The 27,805-nt window shown below is 31.9% G+C and overlaps 3 protein-coding genes across 5 annotated transcripts; all 3 read right to left on the reverse strand.

The window, feature by feature from the left end:
- Positions 1-1,084: 1,084 nt before the first annotated feature.
- Positions 1,085-6,646, reverse strand: LOC106715291 (serine proteinase stubble). Its single transcript, XM_045682645.1, has 9 exons — positions 6,454-6,646; positions 4,147-4,436; positions 3,599-3,794; positions 3,164-3,281; positions 2,792-2,921; positions 2,581-2,701; positions 2,146-2,393; positions 1,701-1,808; positions 1,085-1,266 (listed from the first exon to the last, which is right to left on the reverse strand). Exons 2-9 carry the CDS (start codon positions 4,361-4,363, stop codon positions 1,085-1,087), a joined length of 1,320 nt encoding a protein of 439 aa, XP_045538601.1. The 5' UTR covers positions 4,364-4,436; positions 6,454-6,646.
- A 1,775-nt stretch (positions 6,647-8,421) lies between these two features.
- LOC106715290 (probable chitinase 2) lies at positions 8,422-14,355 on the reverse strand. Of its 2 annotated transcripts, none has more exons than XM_014508559.2 (10): positions 14,264-14,355; positions 13,299-13,405; positions 12,308-12,472; positions 11,493-11,682; positions 11,228-11,324; positions 10,555-10,770; positions 10,086-10,280; positions 9,645-9,778; positions 9,118-9,314; positions 8,422-8,848 (listed from the first exon to the last, which is right to left on the reverse strand). In XM_014508559.2, the coding sequence occupies exons 2-10, from the start codon at positions 13,366-13,368 to the stop codon at positions 8,589-8,591; spliced, it is 1,524 nt and encodes a 507-aa protein (XP_014364045.2). In that variant the 5' UTR covers positions 13,369-13,405; positions 14,264-14,355; the 3' UTR covers positions 8,422-8,588. The 2 variants fall into 2 exon arrangements, with proteins under 2 accessions (XP_014364045.2, XP_014364044.2); XM_014508558.2 differs by having other exon boundaries at positions 14,175-14,347.
- A 1,348-nt stretch (positions 14,356-15,703) lies between these two features.
- LOC106715219 (probable chitinase 2) lies at positions 15,704-21,244 on the reverse strand. Of its 2 annotated transcripts, none has more exons than XM_045682690.1 (10): positions 21,134-21,244; positions 19,984-20,101; positions 19,241-19,423; positions 18,743-18,938; positions 18,069-18,165; positions 17,553-17,768; positions 17,115-17,309; positions 16,722-16,855; positions 16,295-16,491; positions 15,704-16,110 (listed from the first exon to the last, which is right to left on the reverse strand). In XM_045682690.1, exons 2-10 carry the CDS (start codon positions 20,057-20,059, stop codon positions 15,866-15,868), a joined length of 1,539 nt encoding a protein of 512 aa, XP_045538646.1. In that variant the 5' UTR covers positions 20,060-20,101; positions 21,134-21,244; the 3' UTR covers positions 15,704-15,865. The 2 variants fall into 2 exon arrangements, with proteins under 2 accessions (XP_045538646.1, XP_045538647.1); XM_045682691.1 differs by having other exon boundaries at positions 19,241-19,405; positions 21,134-21,243.
- Positions 21,245-27,805: the final 6,561 nt, after the last annotated feature.

Below are 27,805 nucleotides of genomic sequence, written 5' to 3' on the forward strand. Positions count from 1 at the left end.
AAAGTGATTTTTCCTGTTTGTAGGAGGCGTAAAGGTCCAGTCTATATGATTCAACGAAATTACCAAAAATAATTAACTGACCAGACATTATGTTACTAACCTTGGCTTTCTGAGACCGAAAACGCCGTTTAAAACATATTGTACATATTATACAATATGTTTTATAGAGAGATATAAATCTTAGAAACAAACGGTAAGGGTACTAGCCAAATATTCATTTACCTAAATAGATTAACTGTTTTTTAATATATTGAAAACTTGACCACGATCCTACCCGATGAAGTGTTGTTGAGGTCTAAAGATGGTACGCGTTAATTATTTTCTTTCGCAAATTTAAGAAACAATTTTCATAGCTAGGTTAACTCTATTTTCCTGAAGCCGTTACTTGTAAAGTTTAAAAGTTTAAGTAATTACTTGGTTTCTTGTTAGGTAAGTAATATAAAAACGAATCTTTGTAATTTTTTAATTCTGTAACAATTTTATAACGACAAAGGTAATATGTAATAAGTACTTGTACAAATTAAAGGAGATCAGATCAGCGAAGTTTTTTTTAAATCTCAAAAAAGGAACAGTGGCAAGTTATAAATATTATAGTCGTTCCTTTTAAAGTAAATACTAAATAAATAATGAAAAACAAAATAACGGATATACAAAATATGTTATACTATTACATTTTTAATTATTATATAATTTTAAAGTCTTTATTATATTAAAATTATGACGTTAGTAAACAGTTGTATGCTTATTCTTAAAATGTATAAATAATAAAGCAAATGTATATTTGCACTTTGACTTGTACCAATTCATCACCATCTCACAGCCTATCCAAGTCACATCTTAACGTGTAGTATATTGTATAGTTTGTTGTTTGACTAATCTTTGTCTTCCACTGACTAATAATAATATGTCAATACCTGTAACACTGTTTAATAAGAGTTTCATCATAAATCATTTCACTTTATAAAGCATGACGTCAAAGTATTATGACCATTAAATTGTAGCCTAAACAGCTTGTTTAATTTGGATTAGTAAATTATCTATTTGTATCTTTCTCGATGTTTCTTTTTTTATGAATAAATATCGCCTATTTAAAGTCGATGTAGTTGATAGACGGTGATATGACGCCTTTGATCCAGCTCGCGGTGACTTTGACGTTGTGATAGATGCCAGGCTGATGGTCAACGCCGCAACCAAAACCCGCTGATGTGATACCAACTAGATAGTAACGACCGCCGTCTAAAACTATAAGCGGCCCTCCGGAATCACCTGGAAGGGACGATACCTCATGAGTTACAAACATCTATACCATTATATTAAAAAAATGCTATGCGACGTGATACTATTCGACTTGTCGAAAACTGATTATGTCAGCAACATAGCTTAATACAACGTACAATAAACAGACTTGAATTTTACATAACATCGCCTCGTTCTTGTCTGGTATTTCATAACGATACCTGGGAATAACGAATACAGCAATCTACGACTGCAAAAAATGATTTCGTAGCATGGTAATGATCATCATCATCTCCTTGACTTTGTCCCACTTACGTTGGGTCGGGATACCAGGTTTCCGTCCTCCAAATCAATCTGTCTGCCGTCATCTCCATTGTCACCCCCTTTTTGATCATGTCACCTTTCACGCAATCCATCCATCTCTTCTTAGCATATAATGATGTTGATTTCAATATTTACGTTACCTAAGCACGCGTCTTGATGTCCGTCTGAATGTCCGGCGCATATCATCTCTGAGTGAATCTCAACGGAGATCTGTTTACTTTGGTGCCAGTTGATACACTGCTCTTTGCCTGTTAATAAGATATTTTTTTTTCTTAATAATGAAGAAACAAGCCCTGGATCAAGATCGCACTTGATATAAAGTGGTGATGTGATCAAAATATTGTACAACATTGTTTGTTTAGTCAGTGCCTATATACTTTAAGCTTCATAACGATGTCACACAAATTCATCTAAGTGTACATACGTTTCTATCTATTTCCTTTCTTTTTCTTATACGTTGAATTTAATAGAAGCTGTCATTTTGTCATATTTTCGTTATTTTCTTCGCCTTTTAAGTCGGTCCGCGAAGAACGAGATAGAGAGGCATTTGTGAAACAATTGAAGTACAAGTTTCAATCTACTTACTAAGAATAGGAACGGTGGCAGACCGCAATAGGTTTGTGCCGGTGTGGCCATTACTAGCGTCAGTCTTGCCCCAGCCGGCGATCACACCGGACTTGCCGCGTAACTCCAGATCCAGCTCCGGCAGACAGATGGGCAGGATGTGTCCAGTGTACGTGATAGGTCGGGATAGTTTTAACAACGCGATGTCGTATCTATCCGGTTGTGTCATACGAAATTGAAATAAAGGATGAAGAATTTTTTGGATCACTCTGTAAAATAAAAGTGTCTGTCAGTGTATTTGGTTCTTTCATATCTAATAGCAATTCCATTTAATTAATAAGGATGATTTGGCAACAACTTTTGTGTCTTGAGCACTGATGCCAATAAGCAACACTTCGTTAGATTTTGCAGAGATCATTCGAACGTCTTAGCAATCTGAATAGTAGTTATCTGTACCCAAGTTTCCTTGCGGTGTGCGCGCCCGCGGTGGTGTCTAAGGCCCCGAGCCACACCGCGATGTCTCTCGGCCTGGCACGCGACACGCAGTGCGCCGCCGTTGCAACAAACCATCGGGATACTAACAATAAACAAATATTTATTTAGATCTTTTCTTTTTTTGAGAGAAATTTTTTTTTTGTGTCTAACAGGCTTGATTAAAATGAATTACCTAGAACACCACCACATTGGAATTCCGATATTCTTACATGTGCCTGCCAAGGAAATTCGGCAAACCTCGCCTCCCTGCCACCTATGATCCTCTTCTGTAATATTCTAGTCGATGGTAGTCCACAATCGCTCTAAAAATATAAAAGAAGCATTAACAAACGTGCCGCTTTTACAGATGCGTCATTACTTATATCGGTCGGGGAATGCTGCAGGACTTTACTTCGCACCGCGGAAGCCTTGACTTTATGATTAACATAGGATCGTTATCACGTGGGTCATTCTTTATACTTCATACAATATACATACTCAAACCTGCTATAGTATATACTTTTGCGACTGTTTTGCTACTGCATTGCTACAAAAAGTCTCTTACCTGTGTGGTGTCATCGTCGGCTCGTCTCCTGAAGACGTTAGTGGGTACGGCGTGTCTATGCGGGACAAGTCGAAGTGTCGGCGGTGCGACTTTGTGCTTCCATTCCGATGACGGTATGCTGTGAACCGAATTAATTATCGCATTAAAAATATGCTATAAGACGTTATTGATATCACTTAGGCCGAGACAATATAATTGTTTTAAGGCATTTTGATCTCTTGTGTCGGAGGCCAAGACCCACTTTGGGTCGCTGCGCCAGCGGAGTAAGTAAGGCATTTTACTTGAAAACTTGTCTTTTAGACATGTAAACAAGTAGAGTTCACAAAAAAATCTATATCTATAATATTTTCTTTCTTCCTTAAATAAAATTAATTCAATAATAGAAAATTCTATTAATCTTATATAATATATAGATAAGATGGAGTTCAAACCTACATATTATCAAAGCCATCATTTCTAACATTGTCTGGGGGTCCACAGCATGTGAGTAACCAACTGCCACCGCATCCCCTGAGCCTCGTACCTCCCCTCAGCCAGCAGCTCAAAGACAACGAGCAAGGCTTCACTTCAGATCCTATACTGCATGTGGTCGGGTAACCGAAGAACGTTGCAAGCACTCGACTTGTTAGACCTGTAACTTTAAAAGATCAATATTATTGAATGATATTTGTGAACGACATTAGTGAATGACTTTAGAAGAATGACTCGCCAAGTTATCTGTTACTTCCACATTAAGGGTCATTACTTGTAATTACTTAAGCAATTACTTAGTGCAGTTTTCCAAAAATTAATACTAAGGGGAACTACTCTAAGTGTCGCAATTAACGTAGACTTTTAGTTTAGAAACTTTTTAAGGTCCCTATCTTTTTATTTTTGATTTTTTTTTCACACTTAGCATTACAGATGTCGGAATGGGATAAAATGAATAATTTTAGATAATTAAGCAACAATTATCGATTTCCGAGTTTTATACAAATAATTACCTTCTACAGCCCGTGTTTGTCCCGCTACATTTAAGATCATTAGTGGAATTAGAACTTTCGTACTCAGCCGCCATTTTGTTAATCTTCTTTGCCGCCATCTTGTGTATTTGGTTAATTTGGATTTGCGGAGATGTGAGATTTTATAAATTGCTTCGTAGACATCCGAATTTTTGCTCGATATCCATTGTTCGTTTGTGATTATATTCACCCTTGACATGGCGCTTTTATGAGACTGTATTGTTCGGACATATCGCAAGTTGGTGTTTAACTGGGTTTATTAAGAAGTGAGTCTGAAAAAGGAAGAAAACTTAATTAAAACAATTTTATTTAATAAATTTTACACAAATTCAAACTAAACGAGTAAATAAGTATGTTTTAAAATACCACCTTTAATAATAAATTGGTGCAATATAATTGCTAATTTTTTTTTTCAAATCAATTTACAATATACGAAAAAATTTGAACACTGTTTTACCCTCAATTCAATTCCTATATTGTCGTTTATTAAAGCATTTTAATACAACACTGTGGCCCAGTAGCGCGGTGGCGCGTACAGCGCTTTCCCCGGTTAATTGTTGCATTGGAGGCGCTGCAGCCTTTATTACTGTCAGACTTAACCGATGAGAGCCAGTGAGAGTTGAGAATAAATACAATGCTTACAAAAGACAAAGAGAAGCTTACGAGTACTAAATCTTTTATAACGAGAGACAAAGAGCTATAACGAAGCGTTAATAATCAGTTGTTATAAAATTACAGCGAACAAACAGATTCACATATTGATATATTAATCGGATAAAGTGATTAAGCTAAAGGTTGCAATGGAAAGAACATATACGTAAATTCCTTCACAAAAATCTTAATAGTATTTTGTATCTCTGTTTTTAAAACAGAGCGATAGGATTGACATTAATGTCACTTTAAGATTGTTATATATAACAAAAGGTTAACCAAATCTCACACAATCATGCATAAGCAAATTCTTTTTGAATTCCATATTTAAAAAGTAAAAGTGAGCTTACAACAACGTATTGTGGACAGTTTAAAATGATAAATGCATATAAGTATTGGACAAAGCAATTTAAATAAGTGACTAATCACTTTCAATTTCAATACATGTTTTGTTCAAGTAGGTCAAACAGAAAGCGCTTTATTGTTTAAGCTGAATTTTTACGAACTCATTGGTTTTGTTGTTTGAAAACGAGTTCAAAGGAATCTTTGTATTTCTTTACAAAGAAAAGCGTAGTAAATCATGTGTATGCTAATAGTTCTACAACAGAGTCAGGTTTGAAATTACAAAAAACAAAACATGTCTTAAATATTTTCGCGTTTTAATGTTACGAAATAATATTAGTAATTTCAGATAGATACCAACTATTTGGACCTATTGACTATTGTTCATAGTACAATCAAAGCTTTTTATTTTGTTATATTGGTAAACATGTTGTGAATTGCTTATGATACGGTAAATGTGTTCAATTGAAAATATTTAATTGTTGTCGATCATTATTAATAATTACGAAAAGACAAAGGTAAAAGTAAAAAATAATCACATTTACCGGTGATTACTAATAATTTACTCTACTGTTATGTTTTCTGCTAATGTAAAAATAGCGAGTGTGAACAAACTTGTTCGTAGGTAAAATAATGAAAAAAAAGTTATTTTATTATTATTTTTACCAACAAGAGTAGTATATTATTAATAAAAACGGCAAGAAGTGATGATTTTCAATTTTATATTCAGATTTACCAAATCTCGAGGTAATTATTAATAATGATAGAAAATTGTTATAAATTTTTCGTTTATCAAATTTACCGTACCACATATTAAATTACGTCGTTAGTTAAAACTACCCTAAGTTATTGGTGACTAGGCCTTGGTCAACCACGGTGGCTCAGTGAAGACTGATGGACTTTACCCACACTTTAGAATTTCTTCGCAGATATGTGTAGGTTGTTTCACGATGTTTTCCGAATATAAATTCGAAAATGGAAAACCTATGCTAGATAGATACAAATCGGGACCTATCGATAACAAGTTCGGTGTGTAACCACTCTAGCTTTCGAATGTACTGCATTTTGAAAGAAAAATTAGGCATTTAAACAGATAAAATTAATGTAAGCTTACATGTATTCGTTTCATCTAATTTCTTATTGATACCAATGTAAACACAATGTCAAGATTAATAAGGAAAGTAGCAATATTAGGTATAACTGGGTCGGTTCTGCCATCTTCTTACATTTCTCTGCGCCTAACCCGATCGAATCGATCGAAACAGGCTTTTTAGGACCACACTATAGCATACTCACTTGTTGACAAGATCAGCGCCTTTCACTTTTAGATCTAGAAACACTTTCACTCCGGCAAAAGTCACAAGAAACAAATCATGCAATTATTTTCTTATTAAAATGTCAAATAGATAGTTTGAAATATCTTTCACATGGTATTAACTTGAAATATTCGGTGACAAATATTTTATTGATTAGATCAAATTTAAATTTCTAATTAGAACTGAACTGGAACAATTTGAATTTTATTTATTTAGTTACCGCGAAATGTGAACGTTCGTGAATTTATTTATGGGCACGTCCGTTTCTCACGACGTTCAGAGATTGACTGTCACTGGATTTCTCAAAACCAGTCGCTGTAAGGTTGGTTTCACATCGATGCGCTATCATCTTTATTATAGCACCACCTTGATACCTACAAGTATATAAATACTATATAGGTGATGAAGGTGTAGGACTATATATATAGATATGGAAGCCGCTAGGAGACTATATATCTATATATATAGTCCTACACCTTAGGCGTATGTGATGTTAAGTGTAATTGGGAATATTAATAAACTTTTATAATAACCATTGAATATACTGTAATACTAAGCAAAAGGACAATAGGAGACTTTCTTGGGAGTTGGGAGCATTAAGCCATTGCAATAAGCTCTTCTCTTAATGATCACACAAATCAGATATTTTACATCGTATTTTATTTTTCGATTTATAATAATGGACTAACTATTTGTTTACTAGTTTTATAAGAACGTGTGTCACAACCTTTATATCAAGCAGACAGCCTCCGGAGCGGAAAGTTGCGGATAGTTCTATTTGGATTTTTTAAATTGCGATTTTTTTTCTCTTCAGATACGTAACGAGAGATATATTAATATGATAAGTTAGTAGATTATACTGCATTTTGTTTGCAATTTCTTAATACGTAACCATATATTTTCCCTATATTTTAGATGAAAATCAGCAAGATTAATCTGTTGACTTATTTTGTACTTGCGCGAAATATCCTAAGTAAGGTTGCTTTGGTTTTCCACTGCAGAAATACAAGAAAATGTTTTCATTTTACAAAGGTTTTGGAAGTGAAAAGTATTGGTTAACGATATCAGGTTCATTTGATTTTATTCCTATAAAGCTCTTAATTGTACCTTTCAACGAAAGTTAACATACTCTGGAGAAATTCCTATCTTACTCACATGTGTTGTTAAATGGGATATGTTTATTAACCGGAACTTTTCTTCGTATCTAATAACTGATCTGTGCATCAAATGTCACTACTCAGATTACTCTATAGTTTTGATACTCTGTATAATGAAGCGACAATAGCCTAGTGGTTAAGTGTACGGATTACCGATCACGCGGTTGTGAGTTCAATCCTTGTGATACAGCATAGGCTTAGTTAGAATGGCAACAAGAAATATAAGTACATATTTAAAAAGTCGTAATTTAGAATAAACATATTTTCGATTAGTAAATAACTGAGTCACGGCATCGTTTAATGAATGAAGATATAATTCGGTGCCGGAGCGAATCACAAACTGGTCATAGGAAATCCAGTCACTTTGAATTTGCATACCAAATTTCACTTAATTTCCTTTAGCCTCTCAACCCAAATTTGCAACGAGCGATGACATTAATGAAATATTTAACCAGTTAACAAAGAGCTATATATAAATACAAGTTAATGTTTTAGTAAAAACTAAAACCAAAAAAAAAACAATAAATTATTTCAAAGTTTTTTGTCTGGCAAATGTACATATGTTTTGAAAATAACATAAAAATTTATCGGAACATAATGGAACATTTTTTCAAATGACTACAAAAGGAAAGATTAAGGAAGAAAATACTCAATACACATTCATTAAATTAATCTCATTAAATAAAAAGAGGATAAAATAAAGTATTTTAATAAAATACATCTACATAATTACGCATAAACATTCTTTACTTTAAATTAAAAATTATTTCTCAAACCATTATAATTCATACAAATGGCACACTCATAGATATATTACCTGTAAATGGAGCATTTCATACAAGTTGTAGCAGTTCATTGTTGTTGTAAAAATTATAAATTCAAATATGATATAAATTTTATTTATATCAGTTCATTTATTTACATAGTATCTTAATGCTCAGACATCTTAACTTCTTTCTTAAATAAAACAGAAGTAACAGACCATTGTGTAAACGCTTGTACTATTCTGACCCCCGGTGTCAGCTTTTTCAGTTAGCAGCTTGATCATTTCGTCACTGATTCCTTTTTCTTCTAACGCAAGATGCATGACGTCATCAATTGTATGCAGTAGTGCGTAGTGCGAGGTTTCGGATTCCGACAACCAGATTCGGTTCTTACTTCTTGTAACTACGTCTGTTTGGCTAGGCGGTGTATCAGTCAGTCGGTCCAAATGGGCAGCTATAAAGAATAAATATGTTAATTATTTGAAGAGGTTTTTAAAAAATAAATAAATGCTGAAACTCTTCTCTGAAAAGTGTATAACGAATTCATTAGGACAAAAGTTAACTTTTAAATATTACACAACTGTTTTAGGAAATGTGGGTAAATAAAAAATCATTATGACTTTAAGTTCGGTCCCATCCTGTCTATCGTAATATATTTTTAGTAATAAATTAAATATGTAACTTTTGGTGAATATTTCAAATTAATACCAATGTGAATCTTACCATTTGGTAGATTTCGGTTTTTAAGAATTCCTTCCAGCACAGGGTTATTAGCAATGCGGTTGTACTTGTGAGCGAAATCCCAAAGAGTGGAATATGACACAGAAACATAGTCGGCTTCCTTTTCACAAAGGCCTGAGAAGTCGTCAGTGTCCACAGACCATGCCATCACGCCGCCTAGATTGTATTCTACAGCTTTTCTGGAAAAGTATTTAAGAATTAAATGTGACAATCAACTTATAGGCGTTTAAAAATAACGTACATATATAGTCTCGGGATCATCTATCTTATATATATAAAAGAAAGTCGTGTTAGTTACACTATTTATAACTCAAGAACGGCTGAATTGATTTGACTAAAAATTGCTGGGCCGGTAGCTTAGAACCAGGAAACGGACATAGGATAATTTTTACCCCGTTTTCTATTTTTTATTCCGCGCGGACGGAGTCGCGGGTAAAAGCTAGTGAATAATAAAATTTTAAAACTTTACCTATATTGATAACCCTTTCTGCGTAGATAAAAATACTTACTTGACTTTAAGAGCAATCGACCTTGGATTGTCATATGTTATAACCCTAGCGCCGTCGCGAAGGTACGGTGTTGCAGTTTTTTCATCCCAGTGGCGTACCCATTTAGAAGTTGGTTCACTCAATTCCTTGCAAATCTAGTAGATCAAAAGCAGAAAATTTGAGAAAAACAATACTGAAAGCAAGTGATATCGCAAATCGTATTAATTTATAAATTAGTTATTGCAATTATCATAGTTGCAGAAGTTTTCGTTACTTATAAAGAAGATGGCGTTATATGGCAATATTTTTAAAATTTTGTTTATCTTTGTCGAAGTAGGGTGCTGTTTTTATAAAATATGTTGAAGCTCGTATCGTTAGATAGGCGTTAGGTAGATAATGTGTTTATTTATAATGATGCTGAATTAAAGTTTGTTTTTTTTTAATTAAAAAAGTTGTTCTTACTTCATTGTAACCCAAAAAGCCAGTTTCTTTGCTCAAGGGCCCTGGCCACGATTGCGTTGTGATTGGTGTAACACCGAACTCTATATTAGGTGTGGTGGGATCCTTCAGAATATAACCGTGGCCGGAGAAAGATAGGCCAAGGATTATTTTTCCCGGAGTAACTCGATGAGACAGCAAATACTTAAGAGTATAATCCTGTGGAAAATTAATGCGTGTAATTTTTCTTAGAATGTGTGAAGGTTATTTATAAAGTCTTATCATATGTCACTTTTTTTAATATTAAACTTCATCTTTTATTGTAAAATGAACTCTCTCTATTATATAATGGAGGCTTGTAAAAGAAATGAAATTGAAAACCATACAAAACAATTGTCAACAACAGGATTGATTCGTAAGATAATCGTGCTTAATAGATCAATAGACCATGTTAAAGTATCAGTAGAATTTATTAATTAAAGAAAAAACTTACCACATTGACAAAATCATCATCATTGACCCCATAAAGAGCTGCATTCACCCCTAAAACTCCTTCCCAAGAACCATGATAATCATAACATAGTACGTTAAAGTAGTCTACGTATTTGTCTAATTGATACAGATCGTATGACTGATCTAAAGTATATTTTGTAGCTCCCAGCGCCGCTGTCAAGATGAGAGAGTGAGGATTGAATGCTTCTTTTAATTCCTGAAAGATAATTATTTTTATTCGAAATTTAAAAAGTTAATATAAATAGGAAAGTATTTTGTTTATATCTCTCACTTCTTGCCTCATCTTCATCTTGATATTGTAAACTAGCGTCTACAGTTTGGTGTATGAATTTTTTAAAATATTTTATTACCTTGTTATCCTTTAGTGTTCTTAATCAACTTGCCTGGATTATATATTATTTGACGTGTTTATAATTTTAATAAAATAGGGTTATTTTTGATGATTATTCGAGTTTAGATTAACAACGTCCTTGAATTTGTTTAAAATATATTGATTTCTCCAAATTTTTGCACCTTGACATTTAATGGCGAAGCCATTTAAAAATAAAGTATTATGTCTCTGTTCGCGATAACGCTGCCTCTTTTATTGAGACTTGAATGATCTTGTGACGTCGTTCATTTTATAATTAAAATTAAAATAATGATGTACGTACCTTTATTAAAGATACAAAGTTAGGTCTGTCCACGGGTTTGTCGTCCCTTACGACCGGATATTTCCAATGCATGTCTAGTCCATCAAATTGGTGTAACCTAAATGTAAAGTTAAACAATTAAAGGCCTTAGAAAATTATTTGATGTATCAGCGGCTCTTTCGTAAGCTATTCTTTTAAGTCTTTGCAAACGATTTTACGTCTTAAGTTTCATAGTTTTACTTTAAATAGATTATGAATTTGTAGAAGAATTGCTTATAAAACTTACTTTAAGAATTCAACTGTACTTTGTATAAATTTAGCTCGTAAGCTCGGATCTGCGGCCATCTTTGAGTATTTAGTTGTGCCTTCGTTCCAGCCACCAACAGATAATATTATTTTTAGATGAGGAAATCTTTCTTTGAAATTAACAAGACTCTGATAGCCTGCGTTCGTATATCCTTTATCAAGAGCATTGTCTGGAACATTATAATATGTGTCAGTCATTAAATCATAATTTTGTCTGTCAAAGTAATTTGTGCTTAATAGCTATTAAGATATGGTTGCTTTTACCAAAGCTTACGTTCTCTTTAGGTAGTATTAAATTACTGTAAATTCAAACAATGCCATATGTTATGTAAAGTTGAAGTGACAATATTCATAGAACGTTTATTGTTTACTATTTTAACCTTCTAAGTTTAAATGGTTATTAACAATTAAATTAAGAAGTATTTAGAATGCGGAAATTATTTGATTTATACGTAAGAGGTAACCTCACAAAAATATAAAAATGTCGAGTCGTACTACGCAACCTCTTCCGGTACAAAAATTTGTGAGGTTTTATATAGAACCTAGTCATTTTGTTATTGTCTATAAAGCCTTGATAAATAAGATACCACATTCTTCAAATTAATGTACTTTACTATTGACTGCACTGCTTACCGTAGAATTCCACTGGTACAACATAATTTAGTGTCTATTTTGTGAAATAGAATGTAAGGGATGACAATATGAATCAACACAAATATAACGGCAGTGGAATTTCACGGTTAGATTTAAATAGTAATTGAACTAATAAACCGTACTTTGATAAAAAATTCTTACCGATACTTTTAATTGTCATCATATTTTCGTCAAGACCTGCAAATACGTATACAACATGCGTACACAGGGATGGATCTAGATCTGTGACATCGAACTTGCCTTGGCCAGGGCGGTACGTGGCCCATGAGGCTAGATAGCACATGACGACTTTTCCATGTGTTGGTCCTGGAAACAATACAAATCACAATTGGGAATTATTACATTTCTGGAATTAACACAATGAAATTATATTTGGATTGTTGTTTAGTGTGATTTCATTTATCGACTCGTCGCTATTTAGATGTGAAAAATTATTTTGAAATGAATAATTTATATTATGTCAATTATTTTTATTTGAAAATTAGACATAATATTTGGTGTACTGAAAAATATTATTAAATTAATACTTTTAATATAGCTATAGGATTTAAATTTTGCAATTCATGTACATTTGACATACTATATTACAAATTTGATAACTTAAGATTTATTAAAATGTAACAAAGTACATAATTATTGTTATATTTCTCGTCAATTAAATTGATTCTATCCATAGGCGATATTGATATCAAACGACAGTAAACATCGAGGTAAAGTGAAACCGGTTGTTACCGGGGAAAAAAATAAAACCAATTTAACGAAGCTGTCAGTTCTGCGAATAATAAAAATAACCAACTCAGTATTTACTTTGACAAATCATATAATAAACGTGAATTTCAAATATCTTTTAAAATTTTCATTAGATTAATGCTAGCAGTTGCCCGCGATATCTTCGGTGCGGAATTAAAAAAATGTCGTAATCAATATAGCCCATGTCACTCGGGGTAGAGTAGCTATCCAAGAGTGGAAGAATCTTTTAAATATGTTCAGTAATTTCGGAGCCTATTTTATGCAAACAAACAATCAAATCTTTATAATAAACGAATAGATTATATATTAAATTAATTAAACTATGTCTAGCGACGCGTGTATTGGAGTCTATGTATAATTACAATTATGTATTGTTACTTACCAGTCGTATGACATCGGAGAACGCACGTCGCAGTTAAGATGACAAACAGTAACAGAAATTTTTTACACATTTTGAATAGAGTTTTTAGATCGGTTAAGTTCTAGGATCTGAAAACATAGAATATTTTCAAATGACACGGCAAACACTTTTCAACAAAAGTGTGCTTAATGAGTTGAAGAAATTTAATGATAGTCAACTTCGTATTCTTTCATCCTTTTTTTACATCTCTTTTTTTTTCCAAAAAAAAGCGAACAAGATAATCAGGGCTTTTCCTCTAAATGTCTTGCTTTAAAATTCGATCTAAGGTTTTGCAATTCCAATTGAATATCTAATCTATTTAGAGGGCGATAAAATATTTCTTCTACTCCTTCTCATGCAAAGTAATTTTAATGATATCTATCTTATGGATTTATTATTTGGATATACCGTAAGTGTTACTTTCATTTGAATACAAAAAAACAACAACAAAAGCTGTGTAAAAATAGTTACTCAATGCAGTGTGCAAATTATTTTTGACAAAAAATTCCACGCTTCCAGTTTACGAGAGATTTTCACCATGATCATCATTTATAAATAACTAGTTGTTGCCCGTGACTCCGTTAGCGTGGAATTTAAAAAAAACACTGTTCTATGTCCATGCCAAATTTCAGCGTGATCCCATTAGCCGTTCTGGAGATGTTTTCTAACAAACATCCATCCAAACTTTCGCATTAATAAAATTAGTAAGATTTGGTAACATTTGTAAATTATCTTTAATGACATTCGAGAATAGTAAAGCAATTTTGCAAAAATTATTCCAGTAAAAAAATAACCTTCGACGGATAAAAAACATAAGAATAATAGTTTTTGCTTTGATAAAATGTTAATAAAACTCACCGTTTATTAGCTAGGTGTGAGCGTATAACATAGATAACCCGTATCTTTTATATTATCACAAGAATGAACTTTATTGAATATATAATCACCTAAATTGTTGACGTTTCATGTAACATTAAATTTGACGTCGTTCTCCATCGCGAGATACACGTATACTATTTTGTTCTCACGCAGTATTGTATGGAAACTGGCTAGGTTAAATATATTTGTATTGGCTTGCGAGAAAAGTTGCTATCAACGTGTTTCGAACTTTGAAGATTTTGACATAAGTTTATTTTCTTAAGAGGAAATTGTGAAGATTACAAATCACCATAGTTTTTGCACATCTTTTTCATTTTCCCTAAATTTAGGTGCTTGTTGTTTTCTATTAGTAATTTAGAAATTTAAATCATACAAAATTCTTACTTACATAACCATGGGTTTCTGAGACCAAACTACTTGTTTCAAACATATTTGTTACCTTTGTTCTGTCAAATGATGATAACGATATATTTTATGCAAAGATTTAAGTCTCAGAAATGAACGGTAAGTAACTTAGTCAAAATTTTTATTTACTTTAAGTCGAATGCAACTTTAATAAAATTTACTAATGTAAAAAAATAACATATGTCATATTGTTTAATTTGTTATGAAACTATATTATTACACTGTCGTCTTACTATCTTACTTCTTACTAATAATTATAAATGCGAATGTTTGGATGGATGGATGTTTGTTTGAAGGTATCTCAGCGACGGCTCAAGGGATATTGATGAAATTTGGCAAAGATGTAGAGCGTAGTCTGGAATAATACATACTACAAATAAACATTTTTTTATTTCGCGCAGACGGAGTCATGGCCGACAACTAGTTCCGTTCCTTATTATTATAAACGTATAAACACGTTAATAATGATAAGGCACAGTATGGTCAATTAATTTGTGATGTTTGTTATTGTTATTGAAATTACAGATTAATTGAAGCTATACATAACAAATAATTAACAAATACAAGGAAAATAACACTGTTAAAAGAAGATAATACAAAGTTTAATTCAAAATGTTGTGTTAATATTTTATTTATATTAGACACTACATTTTAGAATTTATACGAATACGATTCCATATATGAATATTTAGGAGAAATTTTAGATACGAGGATGAAGCAACAGCCAAGGGAAAGAACTTGTTCCTTCCTTTTGACTTTTTATTTGATGATTGAGTCGTAAGATCCATGTTAAGAAAGGCAAAAATAATCGAATTGATGTCCTAACTACCATAGCCTCAACCGTCACATTACTAATTGTCACAACTTGTGACTCAGAAGGATAGACCGCCTTCCCGCAACTAGTGGCTAAACCGTTTCGTTACTCTTTAAAATTATTGTATGAATGTATGCCATAAATGTGTATTAGGGAGAGGTACTTGATCTAAACATACAAATATATATAATCTTTTTTCTTTATGTCAAATGTCAATGTTGTTTAAAAAAACAATTCAATTAATTATAACTTTTTATTTGTTTAATGACGTTTTATTCAATATTGTGGTAATAAAAACATTTCTGCAGAAGTTAAAAAATAACTAGAAAATCACAATAAGTCAATTTTATTTGTTGCTACACATTGGGTATTAAAATATGTGCGCATGAGCTCGTATTATTAACCTTATATGATATTCTTCTTGATTTACTATCAACTATTATATTAATATTTAAAGGAAACAGAAATAACAGACGACTGTGAACATGCTGTTAGTTGTTACAGCATTGTTTCCAACATGTGGCTTTTCATTAATAAGAGTAACCATGTCAGTCATGACTATCTTCTCTTCAGTAGCTAGAGTTAAAGAGTCGACTATAGCTCGGAGCAATGGATAACTCGGAATCGACTCCGTTGTCCAGAGATGGTTCTTGTGTGCAATTTCTGTCGATTTACTCAAACTTGCCAGCTTTTGCGCTATAAAAAATGCATAAATTAGTATTTTAAGTTATTTTTGTTTTGTTTATTGACTATTATATACTAGTTGATCCGGTTATCTGTTGTAATGTTAATGTCAAATAACTAAGAAGAGTCTAGTGATGTATCAGTTAAATATTAAACAAATGTATTAAAAACATTATTGTAGATAATAAAAACTCACCGTCTGGGATATTAAGATTCTTGAGTACTTTTTGCAGTACCGGATTACTTGCAAGACGATTGAACTTTTCAACGAAGTTGTGCAGTCCTTTAAAGGATACTGAAACATAGTCAGGCTCCTTGTCACACAAACCCTTGAAATCGTCCGTGTCTATGGAATAAGCCATCACCCCGCCAAGATTGAATTCCATTGCTTTTCTGGAAAAACAAATGTTTTACTTATTTGGGCTTCAATTTAGTTATGACAAAAAAATAAGGCATAAACCTGTCAAATTGAGGTGGCATCGACCAAAATTTTGAATTAGCTTTGGAAAATTCCGAAGATTTCCAGATTGCTAGATACGGTGGATTTTTCTTGTAGAAACTACTACGCTATTTTATTATCATCTTATCATATTATTTTCTAAAATTACAATATGAATACGTACTTTACTTTGGCCGCTAGAGACCTCGCGTTATCATACGTGATGATTTTGTCTCCATTACGGAGGTATGGAGTCGCTGTTTTCTCGTGCCAAAGACGTGTCCAGTTATTATCATTCTTCGTAAGTTCCATACAGATCTGGCATTTCAAAAAAATATGGCATTAAATAAAACCTTTAGTTTCCATTGTCGTTATGTAAAAAATTATAAATGGGAAAGGTTAAATGGATGGATGAATGATTGTTATCACGTAACTGCACAACTACTCAAAGGTTTAGATGTTTGGAATAGTGACAGATTACAGTCTGAAATAGCGCATAGGTCATTAACACATTTTTTTTATTCCATGCGAACTTAGTCGTATGCGAAGCTAGTTTATATTTGATTGTTTTTATTACCTCATTGTAACCCATGAAACCAAGTTCCTTTGTGTATGGTCCGCCGAATCCTTCACTCTTGATTGGAGTACGACCAAATTCAATCACTTCTGTATCAGGCTTCTCGAGAATGAACGTACGACCGAACAGAGGTAAGCCTAATATCACTTTCCCTGGCCTGATTCCTTGGTATATCAAATATCTCAGTGTTTTGTCCTGATAATGAAAAAAAAAATGTTCTTAATATCATTTTGGAGTACAAATATTAATTGAAGAAAAGGAAAGTGATAAATTAATTGTTATAATTTTTAATATTAAGGAAAAAAACAGTTTGAAAATTTTTTTTTTCTGTAACTATATTTATATTCGTGGAGAATGTACTATGGCGAATTAGTAGAATATTAAGTAGATAAGCAAGCCTTTTAAAAAGATAAGATAAAAAATAAAACAATAACTTACAATACTGAACGTATCATCTTTATTCAAGCCATAAAGGGGTGCATTAGCGTTGACTACTCCGCCCCATGCACCATGGTAATCATAAGCTAATACGATAAAGTAATCCACGTAGTTGTTTAGCTCGGGCAAAGAATACGCGGCCTCCATCACGTAGTACTGTGCACCAAGAGACATTGCCAGAATATATCTATAAGGTGTGAAAGCTTCTTTGATTTCCTGGAATTAAAAAAAAAACCGTTATCCAAAAGTCATTCAGCCAGTGTTGAAGATTTCAGTGATATTTACTGTCGGAAATAAAATCATTTAATTGCTTAAGGAATAATATTATTATTTGAACTTATTGAAGCTTTTTTCAAACCAAAATCCCTATTTTAAACATATTGTTATCTATGTTTTGTCAAAGTAAATGTCAGCGATGCCCATGTGTTTATATAGAGATTTTGGTTTCAGAAACCAACGGTAAGAGTCTCTATTTGCAACTGTAGTATATAAATAGCATCATAAAGTTTTACTTACTTTCATCAAAGTCACACAATTAGCCTTGTCTTCTGCTCTGCCGTCCCTCTGCGTAGGAAACTTCCAATGCATATCTATACCATCAAATCCATAGGTACTGGAAAAAATCTTACTTTTGAGAAGACGAATATAAATTACCAAACTAACTATCAAACATAAACCAAAGCGAACTGAAACCCATAAAGCATAAAAAGTTTCAGATTTGGTACTTTTCGGTGAACATTTCAACAGACAGATTTCTCACGCGAAATCAAATTTAATACGTAGCGAACTCTGAGTACCATTTTCGCTACGTTTTCGTCAATTTATAGATATTACGCTTCGCTTCAGTTTCGGTTCGCTTTCGCAGATGTGTTCTACAGTCGATTATCGATTAACATAACATGTTCCACATGAAAAATCAAATTACATGCTTAAAACAATTGATTTAAAATCGTGAATTCTACTGTTTTTATTATTTTTGATATCTAATCGTGAGTTTGTTTCTTGATAGATATTAATTAAATTGTTTCCATTAATACCAAAGCGAATCAAACAATCTTCAAATCACGACAAAAAAGACTTTATAAATGTTATATTATTTTATGCTACAACGAATGTTACTTTTTTGGAGTAAGTAATGGAGATAACGAAACTTAGAAATTCGAAGAATAACGTAAGTTAGAGATACTTACTTAAGAAAATCAAGTAAGCTTTTGATAAATGTTTTTCTGGAGGTGGAAGATGCAGCCAAGTTAGAGAACTTTAACGAGCCTTCATTCCACCCTCCGATGGAGAGAAGCACTTTCAAATTAGGATTCTTTTCCTTTAAAGCTGCCATAGCTTTATACCCTCCGCCCTCGAATTGACCACCTATGTCGAGACCGGGGTCTGAAAATTAAATTAAAAATAAATCATATCCTACTTTATTAACAGATTTAAATAGTTTTAAAAACAAGCTAGAGTCAATAACAATAAACTCTGTGACAGGAAAGTACATAAATCGAATGAAAGGTCATGTGTCAAGATCGATCAAGCTGATTAATCTACAAGAGGTTACAATGACACAGACTTACATATTTATGTATGTATACGAGTGTATTCCCGAAAAACATTATGCACAACATAATAGACTCAAACTATAAATGTAGAGCTGTAACTGTAGCTTAAATTGATCTTAGATAAAAACTTACCGAGACTCTTGACTGTATTCTTGTTCTCGTCAAATCCGGCGAATGCGTATACGACATGAGTGCAAAGTGACGGATCAATGTCAGATATTTTGAATTTGCCGTCTTCCGTGCGGTATATTGACCAGGTAGTCATGTAACATATCACTACTTTACCATTACCGGATTCTGGGAAAAAAATAGAATCTACCAAAAAACACTTTTATGTCAAAAATTTCATTGGGACCAGAAAACAAAAGTAATAAGAACATACATAAACTTTTGAAACGCATTTATTGAAGACTAGCTGTCGCCGGCAACTCCTTCCGCGCGGAATTAAAAAAAACATAATAAGTAGCCTATGTGTTCTTTCAGACTATGATCTATATCTATGCCAAATTTCATCGAGATCCGTTGAGCCGTTCCGGAGATACCATCAAACAAATATTCATCCATCCATCCAAACATTCGCATTTATATAGGTAATATAAATAAGATAATAAATGAACTAATGAACTTGTTTGTGAATAAGAACGTGAACCAGGATCTTGTCTTATAGATTATTAAATTAACTAGCTTTTGCCCGTGACTCTGTTCGCGTGGAATTAGTAGACTATGTGTTCTTCCAGACTACATTCTACGTGCCAAATTTTATGCGAGATCCGTTATCGGTATATCGAGATGTTCCTTAGGTTGCTTAAGCTCCGGGGTGTTCATTTTACTAATATTATAAATTTTGATGAAAATTGTATGAATTCAAATCTTACCTGATATAACTTCACAGTTCAAAACACATGACATCACAGTCAATATAAAAAGGACAGAAATATTTTTAATACCCATTTTTTTGGAGTTTTGTGTTTAGATTGTTTATTTGATTTAAACCTGAAATGTAGAAATGTACGCAATATTATTTTGCACGTACAACATATATAAACATGTGTTAATTTTATTTGTTGCTTTATTGTTATATATAATTCACTTACACATTTATGTACAAAATAAATATATTGCCAAAAAATGTTCCCCGTAAAATGTTTGTCATGTGTCATCCTTATTTAAATTTAATTAAAAACTTTACTGTTTGTTTCGACTACAGTGACATTTATATACAAATATATTGTCATTCCTCACATCCTCTTTGAAAAAAGAGGGACAACTAAATGTGTTAATACACATGACACTTGATCACGGCAGTCGAAACTCAGAACAACACTAATGTAATGTAGAGTTAAACATAAATCATTAACTATAGCTATTTGCAAACTGGTTATACGTTTATAGGTATGCAGAATATAATTTAAATACATATAAAAGAAGTCTTCGATTTCACGAGTGAACAATTAAAATAAAATGTTGTGTTACAAAAAAAAAGATGGACGCTAAATCCAACGCTAAGGTTCGTTACCTCTCCTAACATTCTGGTTTTTACTAGTTTTGTATTTATTGTGAAGACCTGTTATTTATTAAGTATTTTAAAACAAGTTAGTATTCGAACGATAAAATACATATAATGTGAACTTTAAGTGACGTTGATAAGATATTCAAAAATGAGGCAAGGCTATTTACTGCATAATACAAATATATAATATGTAAAATAAAGAGCTTCATCTGTATTAACAATGTTTAAAAGTTTATGAATACTTATGTACATCATTTAATATGCATTTACTTACTCGTACATTTAACTGCGTTGTTACAAATAACCGAACAATGACAATGATATTTGTTTCTAAAAACTATCGTATACAAACTATTTCTTACGTTGATTATAAGGAAAAATATCCGATATGCAGTATCTTTAGTCATGTGTTGATATAGAGAATTACATAGCAATGAAACATAAAACAAATATAATCTAAATAAAATAATGTATACAATACATAAATGTATATAAAAAGTAAATTTGAAACAAACCTTAAAATACTTTTGTAACTGGTATCACTGGTACAACTTTAAGCTGTGCACTGCAAATTTATATTAAAAACAATTTATTTTAAACCGTTGACTCTCGTCGCGGGATTCCCGCCGACTGAGGTTCAGCGCACATCAAGATTATTGCATGAATACACGATTTTTACATACGTCACGAATTATGTGTTTATGTGTATAAATTAAACCAGAGTTTGTATGATTGTTCTCAGCGTCCTAAACTATTTTGTTAGACTGACTTGAAACTCTGGTAGGATACTTACATATAAAGGTAATTTTTATGGCTCACTAATAGACTAATTGTTAATAAACCTTACAAGCTAATATCAACAATCTTCAGCAAAGCCTATTCATGAGTAAAAAGGTGACCTTCAGGTTAATATTCAGAACTAATCTGTTTTTAAGAAAATTTTTGAAAATCTAGAAATGTTAAATTTTGATCCCGGTGGGTGAACTAGTATCTTTACGTGTATTGTTAATAACAGCTGACGTACATATATTTATAAAAGTATGACAAGCATAATGTTTCTATGAGTATAGATTTAAGTTTCATTTTCCAGCTTATTTTAGTGTGTTTGTGTAAATTGTATCTAGCTAATTCATTAGTCAGAAGACTTCAAGAAGGTGATGAAAAGGTGGATTTTAATTTAAATTTTAGAACTATAAACAACTGTCGTATTAATGTTTCCACTTGCTTACTTATATTTCAACATTTCTACATTATAAAATATTTAAAATGTGTGACTATACACACAATGAAAAACTGTGTTTAATTACAAAAACTAAATAATAAGTTAATTGTAAAAAGAAAAATTTTACTTAACATTTCATTGTTTTTTTCCACACAAATACGTATACTAATCTAAATATATATAAATCAAAGTCAATCTTATTATTTATATTAAAATTTATATATTAGAAAAAACTTGGTTACAAAAATTCCCATGGTCCCGTGTTAGATTTAATCTAAATTAAAAATTATAATTTGAAAATTGGTGTCAATAAGAAATAGCTTAAAGATTCCGTATGGCGGTACTTCCCACAGTTATGGCTTTTCTTGACTCCGTAATGCAATGAATTACTTATAAACATTTTACCTTAAGTATTAAATGTATGTCTTACTTCCGACAAAGAAAGTTTTTAAATTATAATCTCTTCTTAGTGGAAAAGAAAAGAGTTTCGTCAACGTTTCTTAATTTATTTTATACGAAGTAATACTTTGATATATTTTTATTGGTCAGTAGCCCAGCCCCAACATGTCTTAGCCGAGGGACTTTAGTTTAGTCAACCATACTGGCTCAATAGGAATGGTATTTTTTAAATTGTTATTTATTCAATGTAACTAAAAAACATTATATCAATATCAACTGTACTTATCACTTATTTACAATATTCTTGGATAATTGGATTACAATTAGTACTGGGTATTTACTGATGTATTTTACCTTTTCCTGTTATAATACACGATTGTTACATATCTTGTATTAGCCCAAGTAAATTCTTGTCCATTGTTATTTAATATAATTTGTCCTTGTTTTGGTTTCTAATGCGTCGTCTTAGTCATTGTTCCAGGAACTATTAGTGCGAATTTGACGATTATATTAAATATTTAACAAACTACTATTATCGTACGATTCCGCTGCTGTCAAAAATAGTATTTTCATTCCATCCTTCTCTTCAAAAACAGAGTTAATAAAATGTTTTGTACAAGTGTTTCGTCACTGATAGTTTACGGTTAGGTAAAAGGCATGTTGTATGTGCCATGATAAATGTAATGATACATGTAAATGTAGGGTTGGTTTGGTTATATTTACAGGTTATTCTCCTACAACTTTTACATCCTCATAAAACTCCTATATAAATTAGACGAGCAAATATTCAATAATCACTTTTTGCGGGAGTTTTTAATATTTTAAAAGTAGATGTTATCAGATAACTTATTGTTATCTGAGAATATTAGTCTTTATAAAACAATAATAAAATAAAAACTGAACCCTAAAAAGGATTATTTCACGGATACGAATTGTGGTTGTATTTTAAATTTATTGAGTATGTTTTAAGAATGTCCGATTTGTTGCAAGGAGTTATGAAATTTTCCCTTTATGGATGAACATAAGCAAAATAAATTAAAAACGCATATCTGGCGCTTCGCCTAGTGCTAATATACCAAAGGTCAAATACGTGATATTTCCATAGCTTGGAAGTAAAACATCCTGTTTTTGTAACGCAAATTTAACAAGATTTTGAATTTTACGCCACTCTCGAAATTTAAGTGTCTATTTTAGTTATTTATTAAAAAATACCAAATACGCATATGGTAAAATTGTGAAATATTATTATTGTTACGTATTTGGGGTACGGGATAGAGTTAAAACACTTAAACAGTTCTACTTTGATTTCGCGACAGCTGTGTCGCGACATTAATTATGATTCGCCGCGAGCAAGCGTACAGAGTGGACGTGTGCCAAGTTAATTTAAACAAAAACAAAAACTTTACTTTTAATTTTAAACCATAAGTTCTTTTACCTTAAGCAGTTATTAAGTTATTACAGTTGTGTTAATATAAGCCCTTTTGTGCATAACACGTGAAACAGTGAATTGTATCGTAGCCCCGCGCCCGCTCCTCCGCGTGCGGCCGACGCGAGCGTACTACACAGATATAAAATGAGCCTGTTAAGATCTCCAACTGGAAGTGACTTAGTAACAGTGATGAGTGGGTCACAACCAAACTTAACAAACGTTCGTGATGTACCGCATGTAACTCACAGAAATAAGCGGAAACTACTTGATGACAATGACTGGATAAAGTCCGACATAGCGGATTTAAAAAAGCAAATTGCTGATGTCATGGAAGTTTTAGTAACATCAAGAAACGAACAGATCGCAAATATAAACAAAATATGCACAGATATGTCTGACATTAAGACCAAACTCAATGAAATGAAGAGCACATTGGACGTAGTTGTCTTGGAACAAAATAACCTCAAATGTAGATTAAATGAAGTGGAATCTACTACTTTGTGCATGGATAAAAGAGTGATAAAATTAGAGGAAGATATTTCAAGTTTAAAAAACAAAACTTTTGAAAATAATCAGTCAGAAAAAATAATTACAGAAATTCGGGAAAGAGCTATAAGAAGTAAAAATATAATAATAGAGGGAATACCAGAACTAAACTCGAAAAATTACTCGGATAGATTGAAGCATGATAAAGATAAATGCTTAAATGTTCTCAAAAACTTATTGATTGACTGTCCTGAGCCTGAAAAATTAGTTCGCATTGGAAAATACAATTTCAATCAAAATCGCGCCCTCAAAGTTAGTTTTTCTTCAGAAGAAGTAGCAAAATCAATATTAAGTAAACGAAACAATAATAGCATTGAAAAGATTAAAATATATTCAGATCAAACCAAACAACAAAGGAATGTTATAAAAACACTTAAAGATGAAATAAAAAATAGAACCAAGGAAGGTGAAAAAGACTTGCGTATAAAGTATATTAGAGGTGTACCTAAAATTATATCACTTGAAAAAAACACCACTACCACGCCTCCAAGTGCGCCACCATTGCAAACAAAGGGATCTTAACCTCATCACCAGAAAAGATTGTTTATCAAATTTCGAATACCTATACAGATATTATAACTACCAAAAAATCAATTAGATGTTTCTATGCAAATGCCCGTAGTATTGTAAAACCAGGCAAACTAGATGAACTACAATGTATAATTCAGTCCCTTAAATATACTACACAAATTATTATCCTAACTGAAACCTGGATTAAAAATGAGGAAGAGGCTAAGAGGCTAACTTTAACAAACTACAGTCACTATTATAATTTCAGACAAAATAGCAGGGGTGGTGGTGTCTCTATATTTATCCATAACAATCTAGATCACAATTTAATCGAGGAATTCTGTATTGATGATAACCACTACCTTTTGACTCACGTGAAGAAATTTTCAGTAGATATTGGCGTTATTTACAGGCCTGGCAAATCTAATGTAAATAACTTTCTTGAGATTTACTCACAACAATTAAACAAAATAAAGAGAGGAGTAGTATTCGGAGACTTCAACATTGACTTGCTTGGATCAGATAGTACAGTTCGTACTTACAAAGATACAGTTAAAGTCAACGGCTTTAAAATACTAAATAAAATCGATCCTAAATACTGCACACGTGAAACACATTCATCGAAGAGTATACTCGATCACGTAAGCTCTAATCTTAAAGATAATAATTTTCACTTTGCTCTAATTGACTCAACAATGTCTGACCATAAGCAAATCTATCTTGAGATAAAAAAGTACGACCCGGAACCACTTAAAAAGAAAGATTACCTAGTGGTGGATTACAACAAATTATCTAATATAGTGCAAAAGACTAAAAGTCATGACTTACCTGAGACTTATGAACTTTTTGAAAAATTTCTTATTGAATCAATTGCAGCCTGTAAAACCACAAAAACTAAGATACTTAACCAACCGAGGAAAGATTGGATCAATCGCGATATTATCAAAGATATTAATGAAAGAAACGAACTTTGGCATAAACATAAAATCAATCCAATGGACCAAGACGTTGCGCAACAATTTCGGCGTAAAAAAACATCAGTTACAAAAATAATAAACGAAACAAAGAAAAACTATTACTACAAAAATTTTAAAAATTGTCAAAAGGAACCTCGGAAGATGTGGAATTTAATAAGAGAGCTGTCAAATAATAGAAAAAAAGAAGAACTAAACATTGATAAATTAATCACACCATCTGGGTGTGTTACAGAGCTAGCTGCAATATGTGAATGCTTTAACGAATATTTTTCGACAATTGGTTCAACACTTGCAAACGAAATACCAACTAAATATCACAAAAGCCGAGACTATGGCAAGCAGAATCCAGACAATTTATTGACCAATCTTAGTCTCACATCAGGAGATGAAATAACTAAAATTATTAATAGTCTCGATTCGAATACTAGCTGTGGCATGGACGGTATAAATACTAAAATTCTAAAATGTATAAATAATTTCATTGCTGTCAGGTTGGCTAATTGCATTAATAATTGTCTGGAAAAAGGCACATTTCCCGATAGCCTTAAAATTGCGAAAGTAACTCCAATTCATAAATCTGGATCTAAATCTGACCCTTGCAATTATCGTCCCATTTCTGTGCTACCAACAATCGCTAAAATTTTTGAAAGAGTTCTATACAGGAGATTAGAAGCATACCTAAATTCAAACAATTACTTTTATCCAGGACAATATGGTTTTAGACCAAAATCCAGCACTCTATCTGCAGCACTCGATATTATCACTAAAATAAAAACTAAATTAGACGAAAAACAAATAACATTAGGAATATTCATTGATTTAAAAAAGGCGTTTGATACAGTTAGCCACGATATATTGTTAAAAAAATTACAGGACGTTGGTGTAGTAGGAGATGCCTTAAAAATCTTTAAATCATATCTAAGTGACCGCAAACAAATAGTTAAAATAGGGAATTGTAAAAGTAATGTAACTAACGTGACTTTTGGTGTTCCTCAAGGTTCTATACTCGGTCCATTGATGTTTTTAATCTATATTAACGATCTACATAAGATAGGACTAAAAGGTGATCTTAGTTTATATGCTGACGATACTAGCCTTTTCTACTACGGCAGATCCATTGAAAATATTATAGCTGATGTCCAACTTGACATGAAAAACATAAACGAATGGTTCAAGCAAAACTTATTAACGGTAAACACGAAAAAAACCAGTTACGTAATATTTGCGGCAAAGAATAAAAAAGTAAACAATAACATCGCTCTCTTACTGGACGGACAACTAATACAAAGAAAGAGTCAGGAAATGTACCTTGGCCTAACATTGGATAATCGTTTGAGTTGGAAACACCATATTAACAAAATAAATTCAAAACTAATCTCACTTTCAGGAGTTCTACGTAATATATCGAAGTGCCTACCCAAAACCGTAAAGTACATAGTCTATAACTCATTGGTAAAGTCACACATTGATTATTTAATTGAGATTTGGGGAACAGCATGCAAAACAAACTTAGATAAATTACAAAGATCACAAAATAAATTAATAAAAACTTTATTTAACTACAATTATCGCACTCCCTCCAATAAACTGTATAAAGATACAAAAATCATGACTGTAAGACAGACATACGAATATTATACATGTATACTCATACGAAAGATTCTCAACAAAACTATTCATACTAAAATAGCATTTACTAAAAAAGATAAGGTGCAGAAAATTAAATTACGAAATGCTAACAAGCTCATATCCCGACCGCCAAGAACAAACTATGGCAGTAAAACAATTGAATACGAAGGAGTCCAAATCTACAATAAATTACCCGATTACATTAAAAACGCTAAGTCCTTACATAGTTTCAAAAATAGACTAAGATACTATCAGCTAAATAAAAATTATCACTAAACAGTAAATAACAATTAAAAAAAAACAAAGTATATAAAAATAACAAAAATAAATAATTTAGTAAACATAAATATATAAAAATCTATAAAAAAATTAAGTAAATAAATCATTAAAAAAAATACTCCTTAAAAAAAAAAAAATAATAATAATAATAAAAAAATAAAAAAACTATGCTACCTAAACCTAAGAAAATAAAAAA

Source organism: Papilio machaon, chromosome 19, assembly GCF_912999745.1.
Source record: "Papilio machaon chromosome 19, ilPapMach1.1, whole genome shotgun sequence".
NCBI classification, from domain to species: domain Eukaryota; kingdom Metazoa; phylum Arthropoda; class Insecta; order Lepidoptera; family Papilionidae; genus Papilio; species Papilio machaon.